We start from the raw sequence: 16,184 nt of genomic DNA on the forward strand, positions 1-16,184 counted from the left end.
GGGACGGAGGAACGAAGGAGGAACGACTATCGAGCGCTGGGCGCGTCCCTACAAACAAATGATTCTAACGTCGCGCGCGCTCAAAACGTGTGCGAGCTGGTGTCGGTGTTGGGCATGTCGCGGCCTTCGGGAGATTTCGTGTACAGACTCTCCTGTAGGTACGTCGCGATGCGCGACGACACGGGCCGAATGTCGGGATCGTTCTTGGCGTCCAACTTTGGAAGAAACTCTCGATGGATGAGTTCGAGGACTTTGACGAACTGACCGCGATACGCCGCGTACATGCGAAAGCCGGCGATTTTGAGGAATGAGTCCAGAGCCACCGCGGTGTGGCGATTGGGCGGACATCTGTTCAACAGACGCGCGAGCCATCGCCACGCGGCGTCGACGCCGTGTGGGTGATTCGGCGCGTCGACTTGTAAAAACGCGGCGTAAAAGAGCATGCTACCCGTCATGCGATCGACGTAGGAATCCGTGGTTTCGAACGCCGTGCCTTCATCGTTTTTGACGTACCCCATGAGACTGTAGTATTCGTCGTCGGTGGCGTAACGTCCCGGAACAAACGGGTAATACTTCGGCACCGCGTTGACGCAAACCTCGTGTATGAGGGCGACGAGCAAGACACCAAACCTCGGTACGTCGATCGCGATACTCACCGCGACTTCGGCGAGCGCAAACGCGTAGCGATTGAGTTTGGCCACCTGCACGTCGCACTGCGAGAGCATCTTTTTCGCGATGCTCATCAACGCGAACGTCTTTTGAGGCTCCTGCAATTGCACCAGCAGCATCATGATGTCTCGACTCTTCTTATTGATTTGCTCCTTCGTCGCCGCGATTTGTTGCACGTGCACCACGATGGTGTTCGTGAGTTTCCGGCGTTCCAATTTCGCCGTCGGATGCGACTGATACTCGGCCACCATCGCGCGCGCCTCGACGAGCGTCTTGGCCAAGTTCGTTTCCTGCTCCAACGCCTCCGCCGCCGCGGCGACGCGCGGGATTTCTCCCGTGGCTTTACCACTGACGTAATCGCTCGCCGCCTGCTTGCGCTTCGCTTCCTCTTCGCGCGCCTTTTCCTTCGCCTCTTCCTCCGCTCGCTTCTTCGCCGCCTCGGCGTCCTCCTCCGCCTTTTTCCTCGCCGCCTCCTCCGCCTCTTGCCGCCGCTTTTCCTCCTCAACTCTCGCGCGCTCCGCCGCTTCCTTCGCCTCCGCATCCGCCGCGACCGCGCGCATGACGAGCGCGTCCGTCTCCTCTCTCGCCAGTTGCGCCGCCGCCGCGCGCGCCTCCCGCGCCCGTCGCGCGTCGTCGAACAGCGCCTCATCCGCCGCCCGCAACCGCGCCCCGATCGATTTTACGGTTTCTAAATTCATCGCCAACTCTCGGGTTTCCATCTCTCGCGCCACCGCGAGCTCCAACTCCAACGACGCGATTCGTTTCGCCGCCGTCGCGCGCGCGCGTTCCCGTCTCGCCCTCGCTCGTTCAAACGCATCCTGTCTCGCTCGTCCGACGGCGATGATCGTCCTCGATCCAATCGCGTTCGCGACCGTGTCCACGGAGCCATCATCGCTCGATCCATCGCCGTCGGCTTTCGCTCGCGCCTTCGCTCGCGCGTCTTCGTCGTCGTCTTCGTCCTCGTCCGACGCCTCCGGCGCGCGCACGCGCCTCGCGCGCCACGTACGACGTCCGCGCGCGCCACCGATGACGACCGGCGCGCACACGTCCTCGTCATCGCTCGACGACGTCGACGTCGACGCCACGGCGTCGTCGAACGTCAACGTTCTCGACATGCGCGCGATTTCGCGAATCAATTCCCTCGCCTCGTCGTCGTTCGCGCGCGCTCGCGCGCCGCGCCCCTCGTCGTCGCGCCGCGCGCGCGTCGCGTCGACGTCGACCGCGATTCGCGCGCGCTCGGCGCCGCGCCGCGCGTCGAGGCGTCGTGTGAGGATCATTCTGCAAAGATACCGAGGTCGCGTCGTCAGTTTCCGACGCGCGGCGCGCGCTCGCGGCGCCGGACGACGTCTCGCGGCGCGCGCGCGCGCGCGATCGACGCGCGCGTCCCGTCGCGCGCGCGACGCGGCGGAACGCGCCGGCGCGCGCGCGCGACGCCGCGGAACGCGACCGACCGCTCGCGCGCGTCGGCGGGTCGTCGCGCGCGCGCGCGACGGTCGACGCCATGGCGGTCGCGCGCGGCGCGCGCGCGGTGATGGCGACGGCGCGCGCGCGATCGGGGACGCGGCGAGGCGGACGCGCGCGAACGACGCGCGCGGGAGGGGTCGGGACGACGCGCGAGGTCTCGGCGCGGCGGCGCGCGCGCGAGGGAGGGATCTCGCGCGCGATTCAGGCCGATCACGGCGTGCGAGCGGAATCTGGGGACTCGAACGATGACGCGCGAAGCGCGGCGAGCGTGCGACGGGCGCTGGAGCGCGTGCGTGAGGTTCGAGATGGGTTGTTGGAGATTGCGGGGGAGGGCGCGTCGAGCGAGACGGAGACGTACGAGAAAAGAGTGGCGTTGATGGACGAACTAGAGATCGTTCGCGCGTGGGTCGAACGCGGAGGCGCGGTGGTGGCGATGAGCGAGACGATGTCGCCAAGAGAGCGGTATTTGGTGCGCGCGTGCGTGGCGTGCGGGCAGGCGCACCTGTTTGACTTTCAAGACGACGACGACGCGGGAGAAGACGCGCTCGAGGGTCGAATCGCGCGTTTGGTCGCGGTGTTGGGCAAAGTAGAAACGTTTTATGACATGCTCGGCGGTGTCGTGGGGTATCAGTGCACGGCGCTGGAGCTTTGCTTGGAATACGCCACGGGGGAGCCGGCGATGTTGCACAGCGGGGCGGATTGCTACGGCGTGGATTGCTACGGCGTTCCGGGAGACGTGGATTTTCACGTCCCCCCGGGCGTTGATCTGAGAGCGAGCGATGGTGCGTTCGCAGCCACGGCTGCGCGTTGGGGATTGGAAGAGCTTCCGAACATGGCGGAGATTTATCCGCTCGGCGGCGCCGGCGACAGGCTCGGGTTGGTGGACGCCGAAACCGGCGAGAGCTTGCCCGCAGCGCTCTTGCCGTACAACGGGCGGCCTCTCATCGAAGGCCTCGTCCGCGATTTGACCGCTCGAGAGTGGTTGTACTACAAATTGACTGGTGAGCACCACAAAACACCGGTGGCGGTCATGACGAGCGCCGCAAAGGGTAACCACAGACGGATCACGGCTTTGCTCAAAGAGAACAACTGGTTCGGTAGAGGTGAGGAAAACTATCGACTGTTCGAGCAACCACTCGTTCCAGTGATCAGTATGGATGGCGGCCGTTGGGTGAGAGAAGGCTTCTCGCAAATGGCGCTCAAGCCCGGGGGACACGGCGCCATTTGGAAGCTCATGCACGACGACGGCGTGTTTGATTGGTTGGAGTCTCGCGACCGAACAGGCGGGATCGTGCGCCAAATAACGAATCCGATGGCGGGAACGGATACCACACTTCTATCCCTTTCAGGCGTCGGCATTAAGGGCGACAAAGCGCTCGGATTCGCGAGTTGCGAGAGACACGTGGGCGCCTCAGAAGGCGTCAACGTGCTCATCGAAAAGAAGAATGCTCTGACGGATGAATTTGTGTACGGCGTGTCCAACATCGAGTACACCGATCTCGATCGACTGGGCGTGAGTGATAAAGCGAACGGTGACGGCGGTACGGAAAGTGCGTATCCCGCAAACACGAATGTTTTGTACGTTGGATTGAAGCACATACGGGACGCGCTCGTCGGTTCGTCTCGCGCGGCGTTTCCGGGCATGTTGATAAACCTCACGAAACCGGTGCTGGCGAACGGCACTAAAGGTGGTCGCCTCGAGTGCTCGATGCAAAACATCGCGGACGCGCTCATGCGCCGATCGAGCCATCGACTTGGTCCGGAAGATTTCGATAATTTGCCAACGTTTGTCCTGTACACGCTTCGCCGACGCATCACCAGTAGCGCGAAGAAGAAGCGAGCACCGGAATCGATGAATCTCGCGCAAACCCCCGATGGCTCATTTTTGGATTTACTTCGCAACGCGAGCGATCTGCTGAAGCGTTGTAACGTCGCCCACCCACCGCCGGACGATCAACCCTTGGAGGAGTACTTGAGCGACGGACCAGAGTTCATCTACAGCGCCCTTCCTAGCATCGGCCCGCTTTGGGATGTCGTAGAGCAAAAAATTCAAGGCGGCGAAATCAAGAAAGGCTCAGAAGTGCGCTTAGAGATCGCGGAGATTGAATGGCGTGACGTTTCTGTGCAAGGATCACTCTTCGTCGAGTCGTCCTCGCCGTTTGGTACTACTTCAGCCGAGAGCGTGTGCTTTGACGAATCCGCGTGCGGCCGTTGTCGATTGAACAACGTCGTCGTCTCAAACGCTGGAATCGATTGGAGCGAAGCGTCAAACGTATACTGGAGTAACTTCATCACGCGCCGCGAGCGTTGCTCCATCGTCGTCGAAGGCAACGGTGAATTCGACGCCAAAGACGTCGCTCTCGAAGGCGACGTGCGTTACGTCGTTCCGACCGGTAAGCGACTGATGTTGCGACCGGACGGCGCGGGTGGCGTTCAAGAAACATGGAGCGATATTTCGATGCCATCATGGCGCTGGAAGTATACGTTCGGTGACGACGACCGCGTCAACGTCGTCATGGAAGAACTGAGTTGAGGCGTAACGACGCATCAACAACCTCAAGCAATTTGTCTCGCACGCGCAACGCGCACCTCCCTTGCCCAATTCAATATGTAAAACGAAAATTTATACATTGACGTCAACGTGCAATAGTGTCTACGTCGTCGTGTTACAAGGCTAAGTTTGTACTCGCGGCAAAAACCCCGGCGGCACGTCGGAATGCGAGGCCTCGACGGCGTTGGAAATGGCCTCCGCCGCGGCGACGATTGGTGATTTTCTACGCTCGCGCGGCGTCATGAACTTTGACGCAGGGTCGTCTAGCTCGTCGAAACTTGCGTTGAGCTCGTTCGTCGCCAGCGCCATGGGCACGAAGAGCGCGCGAGCGCTCTTCTCGTCCAAGTATGAAAATTTTTCTCTTCCGATGGCCGTCGTCAAGCGAGCGTTGATCCCGCGTTTACAGCTTGAAATGCACTTCCCACTGCCTCGACATTTCCACCCACGAGGTAATTCCGCATTCAACGCGTCGACGATCGCTTCTGAACCGCTTTTGCGGCAATCCTTGCCCGTGCAAATCTCCACGACGGCGATGGGCACCTCTCGCGTGGCGTCGCCTAAAACCACGGGCGATACGAGCGGACACGCGCCGAGCGTGGCCAGCGCCGTCGGTTGCCGCGTCTCTTTCGTCGCCGTCGTCGAGGACGCGGTCACGTCGAGCACCGCCAAACCGGCGCCCAAGGCGTCCGCCCTGAGCGTCTCCTCGTAACACTTTTGCGACACCAACTTTCCTAGTTTCGCCTCGAGCGAAAACTTATGCCTCCTCTTGCCCGAAGGTCCGTTCTTTTTCTCCTTACCCGCCTTGCCCGATTTCTTCATCTTCATCGTGGACTTTGAAGATTTCGCCTTACGCTTCGCCTTGCTCGCCTTCCTGACGACGTCCGCCAACGCGTCTCGTAGCTTGTTCGCGTTATCCGCCGCCTTTCGCGACGACCTTCGACCGCACGCCGAATCGCTCTCACTCGACGACGACGACGACGACGACGAACTGCTGCTGCTGCTGCTGCTGCTGCTGCTGCTGCTGCTGCTGCTCGAACTCGACCCGCCGCGATTCTTCTTCTTCTTCTTCTTCTTCGTCTCGTCCTCGCCCTTCGCCCTCGTCGCCTTCCTCGCCCGCTTCGTCCTCACCCCCTCGTACTGCGTCTCGTGCGAATCATCCGCGAACCCACCACACGCCTTCCTCGCCCGCGCGCGCGCGTCCCTTCGCGTCTTTCGCCCTCGCTCGCCTCGCGTCGCGCTCGCCCTCGCGCGTTCGCCCTCGCCCTCGCTCGCCCGCGCCCGCGTCGCGCCCGCGGACCTTCGCGCGTCCCGCGTCTCCCACCGCGTCGTCTCCGCGTCGTCTCCGCGCGCGCGCGCGCGTTCCGCGTCCCGTCGTCGCCGTCCCGTCGTCGTCGTCGTCGTCGTCGTTCGCGTCCCTCGTCGCGTCGTCGTCGTCCATCGCGCCGTCGCCGCCGGCGCCGTCCATCGCGACGCCGTCGCCGTCGCCATCGCCGCTCGCGCGCGCGCGTCGCGTCGCGTCGCGGTCCGGCGCGCGGCGTCGACGCGCGCGCCGGATCGAGTGGATAGCGATCGACGGGTCGCGACCCATCGATGGGGGGGTCATGCCGAATGTCCGAACCACGCGCCATCGTACGCGCGCAAACAGTACGCAATGGATAAACGCGTTCGGGTCCGCGATCGGTAATATTTGGATCCTCTGTGTGTGTGTTTATTTTTACCGCGCGACGGCGTGGATGGCATCCATCGCGCGCGCGCGCGACACACGACGGCGCGCGCGATCGATCGAGACGGTCGAGTCGTTCGCGCGCGCGACGGACGCGAACGCGACGGACGCGACGGGAATCGAACGAATCGGCGCGAACGAAGGAAAGGAAAGGAAAGGAAGGATCGAATCGAATCGAATCGAATCGAATCGAATCGAATCGCGACGGAAACGCGACGAAAGGGCGACGAAAGGTCGACCGCGGCGATGGTGCGAGCGACGGGGCGCGCGCGCGCGGAACGCGGGACGCGGGAGGCGCGCGCGCGACGGCGAGAGTCGAGCGAGGGTGGTTCGCGGGACGAGGACGCGGCGACGACGACGGCGACGACGAGCGGACGCGAGACGGGCGCGCGCGAGACGGAAACGGCGGCGCGAACGCGCGAGGGGAATGACGAAGAGGGACGGGCGGGCGTCGAGGGCGAGGAGACGGCGGGACGCGATGGGGAGGAGGAGGGACGCGGCGGCGACGGAGACGCGAGGGAGGGAGACGCGCTCACGGGGGAGGAGTTGGACGTGTTGAAGGCGAACACGACGGGCACGAAGCACGTTCGAGGGATGGGGATGAATGGACACGTCATGCTCGAGGCGACGACGTCGAGCGGTGACGGGAGGGGCGGAGATCAGCCGCCGGCAAAGGCGCGGAAAATCGTCGCCGCGCCGAAAGGGTTGGGACCGCACGCGATGAAGAATGTGCCTTCGAGCGTGTTGGACGAGTCGGAGAGGAAATTGAGACGACCGAAGGTGCAAACGCACGAGGTGTATGGATTACTGCGGGCGCATTACGATTTAGGCGACATCGACCGCGAATCTTTGAAGGAGCTTCCGTCGTACGACGATAAGAATTGGTACTTTTGCGCGTACACGGACGATCCCAAGACGGGCGAGAAGGTCAAGCACGAGTACGTCGCCAAGGTACACAACGGTATGGACTCCTCTGGAGTCAGTCGCGGCGTACTCGCGGCGCAAGAGCGTATCATAGGGTACCTCGCCGCGCACGGCGTCGAGGTTCCAAACGTCGTCAAGTCGAAACTCGCGATGTACACCACGCCTGGTCCGAACGGGACGGTGAATCTCGTCTCCGAGGGCACGCCCGGCGCGAAGCGCGAGTTTTGCACGCGCGTGACGTTTCTCGCCAGCAACCAAGTCGCGCACACCATGCGCGTGTTGACGTATGTGCGAGGCAAAACCATCGTGCAGGTGCCGATGCCGCACTCGATCGACTTTGTGCGAAGGAGCGGCTTATTCGTCGGACAAGTGTGCCACGCGTTGTCCAAGTGGCCTACGCCGAAAGAGATGGAAATCCAGCAGGATCGGCGCGAACTGGGAGACGCCGTTACGCTGCCTTACGTAGAGCAGCACGCGATGTGCTGGAAGGTGCTCACAAGTCGCTCGCGCTTGTGGGATCTTCGCTTCTTCATGGACGTGCAGCACTTCATGACGGATCTCATCATGCGCGAACTCTTCGAAGACGAAACGCGCATCATGATGTGCAACACCGTCTTCAACGCCTTCAAACACTTGGTGCTTCCGGTGGCGGACAAACTTCGCATCGGCATCTTGCACAACGACTTGAACGAGCAAAACATCATCGCGTTGGAATCAGGGCCAGATCCCGTCAAGTTTCCAGCGAATGTAAAGTTTGCTGCGATTGATTTTGGAGACGTCGTCGTGTCGTGGCGCGTAAACGAAATTGCCGTCGCGTGCGCGTACTGCGCTCTGGACAAGGAAGACCCCGTGCACGACATGTCGATGATGCTGGCGGGGATTCAATCCGTCTATCCGCTCACGCCGCTCGAGATGCGCGTCTTGCCGTGTCTCATCGCCGCTCGTTTGGTCACGTCGCTCATCATGGGCATGTACTCGTACCATATGCAAATTGTGGGTGAACAAAACGATCACGCGTCTGACGCCGCCGCCGGGCAAGCGAACTCGAACGCGGACCCGAGCGGCGAACCAGCCAGCGCGGATACGCCGAGGGGCAACGTGTACGTACTCACGACTCAAAAATCTGCTTGGACTGCGCTGACTCGCATCTTAACCGTCGGCGCGGAGACGATGTTCAAGAGATTCATCATCGATGCCTACTCTGAAGGGTCGAGCGTCGTCGTCCCGCAAGCGGCTGGGTATCCCGCCTAGACGGTTCGCGCGGACGCCGCGATCGCGACGTATGAGGACGACGAGTCGATGATGCGCGCGAAAAACTAATAAATGATAACATTTAATGTGCAACAGTTTCGTATACTTGTAGTCTTATTAAAAAATCCGTTCAATGATGGAGCGCCGGGACGACGTGAGACGCAGTTAAACCTCGAGCGCGCCGACCAACTCCGCATCGTTGTTGATGGGGTTCTTCGGCTCGAGCTTGACGAGTTCGATCGGCTTCTTGCCCGTTCCATTCGTCGCCGTCTTATCGCAACCCTTTTCCAAGAGCGCCTTGACCGCGAACGGCTTGCCGTACCCGCACGCGTAGTGCAGAGGCGTGTTCTTCTTCTCATCCGTCGCCGTCAAATCCGCGCCGGCTTCGAGCAAGAGATTGAAGATTTCTTCCCCGGCGTCTCCTTTGCCGAACGCGATGGCGTAGTGAATGGGCGTTCGCGAGGACGAATCGCGCGCGTTGATATCCTTGCCGACGGCGATGAAGTCTTCCACCGCCTCGACGTCGCCGTATCGCGCGGCGTCGTGCAACGTCTCAACCTCGGGCGCTTGCACCGCCGCCGGCGCCGCGGCCGCTTCCGGCGGTGCGATCCCTCCCGCCGCGGCGCGAATCGCATCCTCCCCACCCAACGCGTCGTTCAATCGCTGCAAGAAATCCTGATCGTTCGCCCACTTCATCATCGCCCCCGGTCCGTTTTTCCTCAAATCGTCAAAGAAATCCGCGAACGCGGGATCATCCTTCAAACTTGCGATCCTCTTTTGCATGTCGGGATTCGCCACCATGTTATTCATCGCCTGCATCTGCTGCTGCACCATCGGATTCGACATCATGCCTTGCATCTGCGCCATCTGCGCCTTCACCTTTTTCGCCGTCTCGGGATCCTTCATCGCCTCCGCGTACGCCTTTTGCATCTCCGCCATCTTCTTCGGGTCCATGTTCGGCGGCATCCCCGGCATCCCTCCTCCCGGCGGCAGCATCATTCGCACCGCCGCGCGTCCCCGTCGCGTCGTCGTCGCGCGCCCCGTCGCCGCGCCCCAGCCAGGGTTGCGCGTCGACGTCGTCCCGCCCATCGCGCGCCGTCCGCCGAGCGCCGTCGCGCGCGTCGCGCGCGTCGCGCCGGTCGTCGCCATCGCCATCGCCATCGTTCGCGCGCGCGCGATTCGCTCGCTCGCGCGTCGCGCCGCGCCGCGGTCTCGCGCGCCGCCTCGTCGCGCGCGCGGCGCGACGGCGATCGACGCGCGATGGGATGCGCGATCGGATGCGCGATCGCGCGACCCTCGAGCCGAGGTTCGATTCGCCGAGACGAACCTCGCCCGAGGGTCGACGCGACGATCGACGTCGCGCGCGTCGATCGCGTCGACGCGCGTCGCAAAGCGATCGACGCGCGCGGTCACTTTCACGCGCGGTCGCGCCCGTCGCGCTCGACGCCGACACGACGCCGCGGAGCTCGCGCGCGCGCGACGCGCTGCGCACGCTCGGACGCGCGACGCGCGTCGACGCGCGCGCGCGCGCGATGGATGCGCGCGCGATGACGACGACGACGACGACGGCGACGACGGCGACGGCGCGATGGACGGCGACGCGGGCGCGGCGAAGCGCGAACGCGAAGTGCGGCGCGCGACGAGGATTCGCGGCGACGACGACGACGACGACGACGACGACGACGACGCGGGCGATCGCGAACGAAGCGAACGAGACGAGGGTGGATTATAAATCCATGCGCGCGCCGACGACGACGCACGGGTTTAGGCTCGTCAGGGAGGATTACATCGCGGAGTACGACGCGAAGGCGTTCTTGTTTAAGCACGAAAAAACCGGCGCGGAGGTGATGTCGTTGAGCAATGAGGATGAGAATAAAACGTTCGGGGTGACGTTTCGAACGCCGCCGAGTAACTCGACGGGGATACCGCACATTTTGGAACACTCGGTGCTGTGCGGGTCGAGAAAGTATCCGATCAAGGAACCGTTCGTGGAGTTGATCAAGGGGTCGTTGAACACGTTTTTGAACGCGATGACGTGGCCCGATAAGACGGCGTATCCGGTGGCGTCGTGTAACTTGCAAGATTTCAGAAACTTGACGGACGTGTACCTGGACGCGGTGTTTCATCCGCGGTGCATCTCGAACGAAAAGACGTTTGAGCAAGAGGGGTGGCACTACGAGCTCGACGACGCGAGCGGGCCGATGACATTCAAGGGGGTGGTTTTCAACGAGATGAAGGGGGTGTATTCATCGCCGGATTCCGTGCTCGCGCGCGAGTGCCAGCAAGCGCTTTTTCCAGACAACACGTACGGCGTGGACTCGGGCGGCGACCCCACGGTGATTCCCGAGTTGACGTTTGCCGAGTTTAAGGAATTCCACGCCAAGTTTTATCACCCGAGCAACTCGCGCATGTGGTTTTACGGCGACGACGACGTGGAGGAGCGCTTGAAAATTTTGGCGTCTTTCCTTGACGAGTTCGATCGTCGCGAAGTGGACAGCACGATCGCTACTCAAAAGTTTTTCACCGAGCCTCGACGCGTCGTCAAGACGTACTCCACGGGCGAGGGCGAGGACGCTCAAAAGTCCTTCGTCCAAGTCAACTGGTTGCTCAGCGAAGAGCCGTTCGATCCCGAAACTGGCCTCGCCGTTGGTTTCTTGGACCATTTATTGATGGGTTCGCAATCTGCACCGCTTCGCTTGGCGCTCGAAGAGTCTGGTCTCGGTGAAGCCATCGTCGGCTACGGATTGGAGGACGAGCTCCGCCAGCCGACGTACGCGCTCGGCTTGCGAGGCGTGGCGCAAGAAGACATCCCAAAGGTTGAAAAGCTGATTCACGACACCATCGCCGCGATCGCGGAGGAAGGTTTCTCGAACGAAGCGATCGAAGCGGCGATTAACTCGATCGAATTCAGCTTGCGCGAAAACAACACTGGTCGGTTCCCGCGAGGTTTGTCGCTCATGTTCCGCTCGATGAGCACGTGGCTGTACGAGGGCGATCCTTTCGAGCCGCTGCGATTCGAAGAACCGCTCGCGAAGCTTAAGGCTAGAATCGCCGCCGGCGATATCTTCCGTCCTCTGATGCGTCGATTGCTCATCGAAAACACGCACCAAGTCACCGTCGAACTCAACCCGGATTCCACGCTCGCCGAAAAAGAGGCGGCGGAGGAACAGAGTAAGCTGGACGCTAAGCGCGCGAGCATGACCCCGGAAGAGCTCGAAAAGATGGTGCAAGCGACGAAAGAGCTCAAGGAGCTCCAAGAGACGTCCGATTCTCCCGAAGCGCTCGCTTGCGTGCCCACGCTCGCCATCAGCGACATCCCGAAGGAGGCCAAGGGCATCCCCACGGATATCTCCGCCGTCGGCGCCACCAAGGTGTTAACGCACGACTTGTTCACGAACGATATCTTGTATGCCGAGCACTTGCTCGACCTGAAGACGGTGCCGGCACACTTGTTGCCGCTCATCCCGCTGTGGACTCGCGCTCTCGGTCGCATGGGCACCAAGACGAAATCTTTCATCGAATTCGATCAGCTCATCAGCGCGCAAACGGGCGGCATTTCCGTGTCTCCGTTTACGTCTGGCATGCGCGACTCGGATGAGATGGCAGCCTTCATGGTCGTTCGCGGTAAAGCCACGAGCGACAAAGTTGGCGTGATGCACGAACTCATGTCCGAACTCATGCTCGAGGCGAAGTTTGACGACAAGAACATCTTCAAGCAACTCGTGCTTGAGACGCGCGCGGGGATGGAATCTCGCGTGCAAGGCTCGGGCCACAGCGTCGCCGCCGGTCGCCTTGATGCCCAAGACTCGGTCGCGGGCTGGGTGAGCGAACAGATGGGGGGGTTGGCGCAGCTCGATTACCTTCGTGAGCTCGTGAAGCGCGTCGACAACGACTGGGACGGCGTGTTGGCGGATCTTTACACGATTTCGGCGTGCCTGAACAACCGCGCTGGAAGCGTCACCAACTTGACGGCGGATGCAAAGACGCTGGATCTCTCCATGCCTTCGGTCGAGGCGTTCTTGAACTCTTTACCCGCCACGGGCGCTGGCAAGTCTGAACAATGGACCGGGATCAACGCCAAGCAAAACGAAATCCTCACCGTCCCGACGCAAGTCAACTACGTCGGCAAGGCGGCCAACTTGTACAAGGCGGGGTACGAACTTCACGGAAGCTCTTACGTCATCAACAAATTGCTCGGCACGACGTGGTTGTGGGATCGCGTGCGCGTTTCCGGCGGTGCTTACGGCGGCTTCAGCGATTTCGACTCGCACAGCGGTATGTTCACCTACCTCTCCTACCGCGATCCGAACTTGTTGAAGACGCTCGACAACTACGACGCCACCGTTGACTTTTTGCGCAACCTCGAAATCGGCAAGGAGGAGCTCACGAAGAGCATCATCGGTACCATCGGCGACGTCGACTCGTACCAACTTCCCGACTCAAAGGGTTACACCGCGTTGATGCGACACTTGCTCAAGGTGACGGACGAAGAGCGTCAAGAGCGTCGTGATCAAATTTTGGGCACGACGCAAAAGGACTTCAAGGACTTCGCCGACGCGCTCGAAACCGTGCGTGGCGCCGACGCGACGAGCGTCAGCGTCGCCTCGGTCGAGGCGGCGAAGACCGCCGTCGCCGAACGACCGGATCTCAACTTTGTCGTCAAGAGCGTTATGTGAGAGCGTTTAGATAATCTACAACTCAACCTATAGTAGCCGCAATCTAAAGAGAAAAAATGAATTTAATCCGACGAGCCGTCATCCACAATGCGACGCGTCGGCGTCGGCGGCTCCGCGATCAACATCCGCCCACCGCGATCTGCCCCTCGATGTCCAGCGTCGGGTTCTGACACAGCTTTCGCGCGTCGCTCAATGACAACAGCGCGCCCTCGAACTCCGCGCCCTCCACGTTCGCCCATCGTCCATCCTCGCCCTTGCCGAAGCTCGCGTTCGACAGCAGCGCGTTCGCGAAATTCGCCCCTCTCAAATCCGACCCATCGAATCGCGCCTCGTACGCGTTCGCGCTCGCAAAGTTCACCCCGCGCAGATTCGAATTTCGCGCCGACGTCCGGCTCATCTCCGTCTCAGAGGCGTCGGCGTTTTCAAAATTCGTCCCGTCCATGACGACGCCGGAAAGAATTTTCCCTCGCAGCTGCTTCCCCGAGTAATCGCACCCCGTAAGCGTGAGCACCGCCTCCGGCAGCGCGCCCGTGGACACCTCGAGAGAAAACTTCGCGCGCACGTCCGAGAACGCGTCGAGCGCGCGCAGCGTGCATCCCTCGGGCGTGGAGATCGTCGGCGGTGGTTTCTGACCCACCGAGGCGACCGCGTCGGCGTCGAGCGGCGACGTCGCGAGCGCGAGCGAGAGCGCGACCGCGGCGACGCGCGAATGCGCGGGCGTCGTCGTCGCGCGCGTCGTCGCGCGCGCGCTCGGCGCGAACGGCGCCGCGCGGGCGAAGGCGACGCGCGTCATGATGCGGCGTCGAGTCTGTCTAGTCGGCGTCTTCGCTACAAACGCGTCGTTCGTCGCCGGTCGTCGCTCATCGCGCCGCGGATTTCTCCGTCGAAGATTCCCTCTTCTTCTCCTTCTTCTCCTTCTTCTCCTTCTTCTCCTTCTTCGCCTTCTTTTCTTTCGCCGCGCTCGGCGACGCGTCGTTCTCGTCGTCGTCGCCGCGCGCCTCGAAACCGTCGTCGCTCGCCTCTAATCTTCGCGTCAGCGTCAGTTCCCGCGCGATCCCGACGCTCGACGCCGTCAACAGCGACGCATTATTTTCATCGCCATCGCTCGCGTCCGCGACGTCGTACGCGCGCGCGATCGTTCTCCCGAAATCTCCGAGTCTGTATTCGCTCGTCGTCGCCGCGTCGTCCCGCCGTCCCCCGCGCGTCGTCGTCGTCGTCATCACCAGCCCGTCCACGTCCGCCAGCCTGACGTCTCCCGGCACGCGCACGAGCACCAAACTCGACTCGATTCTTTCGTCGTCGTCGTCTTCCGCGTCGTCGTCGCGCGTCGTCACGACGCGATGTCGCCCCGGGACGTCCGCGGCGGCGGCGCGAATTCCTTCGTACGTCGCGTCGTACATCGCGCGCGCGCGCGCGTCCACGAGCGCGCCGATCGTCGTCGTCGTCCCTCGCGTCGTCGTCGTCATCGCGCGTCGTCGCGTCGTCGCGTCGTCGTCCGCGTCGTCGTGTGACGATTCGACGCCGCATTCGTCACACGGCGACGCGATGCGCGCGCGCGCGCGATCGAGGCGCGCGAGGCGCGCGCGCGCGCTCGCGATGCGCGTCGCCGTCGTCGCGGCGTGCGCGGTCGAGCGCGCGCGCGCGACGCGCGAGGACGCGGTCGGGACGAAAGATTTCGCGCTCGAGCGCGTCGGCGACGCGCGCGCGTGCGTCGCGCGGCTGTGCGCGTCGAGCGACGCGATCGCGAGCGTCGACGCGGCGACGGGCGCGATCGAGTGGCGCGTCGCGAGCGAGGACGCGATCGAGACGTTCGCGGCGGACGCGGCGCGCGGCGTGGCGACGACGACGTCGGGACGGGCGGACGCGCGAGGGAAGACGATCCGTGGATACGATCTGCGCGACGCCCCGGGAGCGCTGCTGTGGGAAGATGTCAGCTACGGGGACGCGCACGAGAGCGAGCGGGCGATGCGGGAGGCGGAGACGCACGCGAGGGACGCGCCGGACGCGGCGGCGGGCGACGGGACGACGACGACGCTGGCGAGGGGGGAAGTGGTGATGCGAGAGACGCGCTCGGGGGAGGTTTTGTGGCGAGCGAAGGTGCGAGAGGCGGTGGTGGACGTGGCGTGGGCGCGGGTGTTCGTGGAGACGACGCGAGAGACGGCGTACGCGGTGGGGCGCGCGAGAGACGGCGGCGCGCCGTGCGCGGCGGCGATTCGCGTCGCGGACGGCTCGATCATCGGCGCCAAGTGCGCGGGTTCGAAGCACGCCGGCGTCGAGGGCGCGTTCACGATCGTCAGCGGTGAGAAAAAGTCGAGCGCGCTGGCGAGGATGGCGAATGGAAAATTGGTCGTCGTCGACGTCGACGCGTTGGCTCGCGGAAGCGCTCTCTTCGGCGCGGCGACGATCTCGAGCTTTCCAGCGCACGTTTACGGCGACGTCGACGCGTTGGAACCGCTGCGGGGACACGACGTGCGCGCGCAAGAGGCGGCGCAGACGCACGGTTTCGCCGTCGCGCGCGCGGGCGACGCGTGCGCGTTGATTCGCGTCGAGGCGGACACCGGCGCGATGCGCGTCGTCGCGAGATACGACGACGCGTGTCCCGCGTTCACGTCCGTGCACGTGCGCTCGGGGAAAGGGAAATTTGGTCTCGACGCCATCACCATCGGCGTCGTGCGCTCGAACGTCGTCGGTGAGGGTGTGAGAGAGTACGAGCGGTTCGCCATCTCAGTCGCGGACGGCGCGACGCGACGAGTCGGAACTTCTCGCCGCGGCGACGCGCGCGCGCGTGCGGGGCCGCCTGCGCGAGCCTTCTTCACATCGGATGACGCGGATGCGATGATCGTGGTCGACGAGGACGCGACGATGACGTACCACGAAGGGAACGTCGTGCGCTGGACGCGAGAAGAGGCTACCTCGCAAGCCGTTC

At 63.0% G+C, this 16,184-nt stretch overlaps 7 protein-coding genes across 7 annotated transcripts; 3 read left to right on the plus strand and 4 right to left on the minus strand.

Annotated features, from left to right (window-relative positions):
• Nucleotides 1–80: 80 nt before the first annotated feature.
• OSTLU_88888 (predicted protein) lies at nt 81–1,229 on the minus strand (the record flags this gene model as incomplete). The annotated part of the gene is made up of 1 exon (XM_001420999.1): nt 81–1,229. The coding sequence occupies one exon, from the start codon at nt 1,227–1,229 to the stop codon at nt 81–83; it is 1,149 nt and encodes a 382-aa protein (XP_001421036.1).
• Nucleotides 1,230–2,446: 1,217 nt separating this feature from the next.
• On the plus strand, nt 2,447–4,666 carry OSTLU_88889 (predicted protein; the record flags this gene model as incomplete). Its single annotated transcript, XM_001420853.1, has 1 exon — nt 2,447–4,666. A coding segment is annotated over one exon (2,220 nt), but the record flags the coding sequence as incomplete, so codon positions are not given.
• Nucleotides 4,667–4,807: 141 nt separating this feature from the next.
• OSTLU_25372 (predicted protein) lies at nt 4,808–5,945 on the minus strand (the record flags this gene model as incomplete). The annotated part of the gene is made up of 2 exons (XM_001421000.1): nt 5,935–5,945; nt 4,808–5,853 (listed from the first exon to the last, which is right to left on the minus strand). The coding sequence occupies exon 2, from the start codon at nt 5,507–5,509 to the stop codon at nt 4,808–4,810; it is 702 nt and encodes a 233-aa protein (XP_001421037.1). The 5' UTR covers nt 5,510–5,853; nt 5,935–5,945.
• Nucleotides 5,946–6,457: 512 nt separating this feature from the next.
• Nucleotides 6,458–8,679, plus strand: OSTLU_27007 (predicted protein). Its single transcript, XM_001420854.1, has one exon. The coding sequence runs from the start codon at nt 7,008–7,010 to the stop codon at nt 8,580–8,582; it is 1,575 nt and encodes a 524-aa protein (XP_001420891.1). The 5' UTR covers nt 6,458–7,007; the 3' UTR covers nt 8,583–8,679.
• Nucleotides 8,680–8,804: 125 nt separating this feature from the next.
• On the minus strand, nt 8,805–9,131 carry OSTLU_9238 (predicted protein; the record flags this gene model as incomplete). Its single annotated transcript, XM_001421001.1, has 1 exon — nt 8,805–9,131. A coding segment is annotated over one exon (327 nt), but the record flags the coding sequence as incomplete, so codon positions are not given.
• A 1,187-nt stretch (nt 9,132–10,318) lies between these two features.
• OSTLU_41654 (predicted protein) lies at nt 10,319–13,258 on the plus strand (the record flags this gene model as incomplete). The annotated part of the gene is made up of 1 exon (XM_001420855.1): nt 10,319–13,258. One exon carries the CDS (start codon nt 10,319–10,321, stop codon nt 13,256–13,258), a length of 2,940 nt encoding a protein of 979 aa, XP_001420892.1.
• Nucleotides 13,259–13,529: 271 nt separating this feature from the next.
• OSTLU_8430 (predicted protein) lies at nt 13,530–13,772 on the minus strand (the record flags this gene model as incomplete). Its single annotated transcript, XM_001421002.1, has 1 exon — nt 13,530–13,772. A coding segment is annotated over one exon (243 nt), but the record flags the coding sequence as incomplete, so codon positions are not given.
• Nucleotides 13,773–16,184: the final 2,412 nt, after the last annotated feature.

This window comes from Ostreococcus lucimarinus, chromosome 13 (assembly GCF_000092065.1).
Source record: "Ostreococcus lucimarinus CCE9901 chromosome 13, complete sequence".
NCBI classification, from domain to species: domain Eukaryota; kingdom Viridiplantae; phylum Chlorophyta; class Mamiellophyceae; order Mamiellales; family Bathycoccaceae; genus Ostreococcus; species Ostreococcus sp. 'lucimarinus'.

Excerpts from the sequence above, each read along its gene's own strand:
- OSTLU_27007 (XM_001420854.1), top strand. The coding sequence starts at position 7,008 with ATGAATGGACACGTCATGCTCGAGGCGACGACGTCGAGCGGTGACGGG.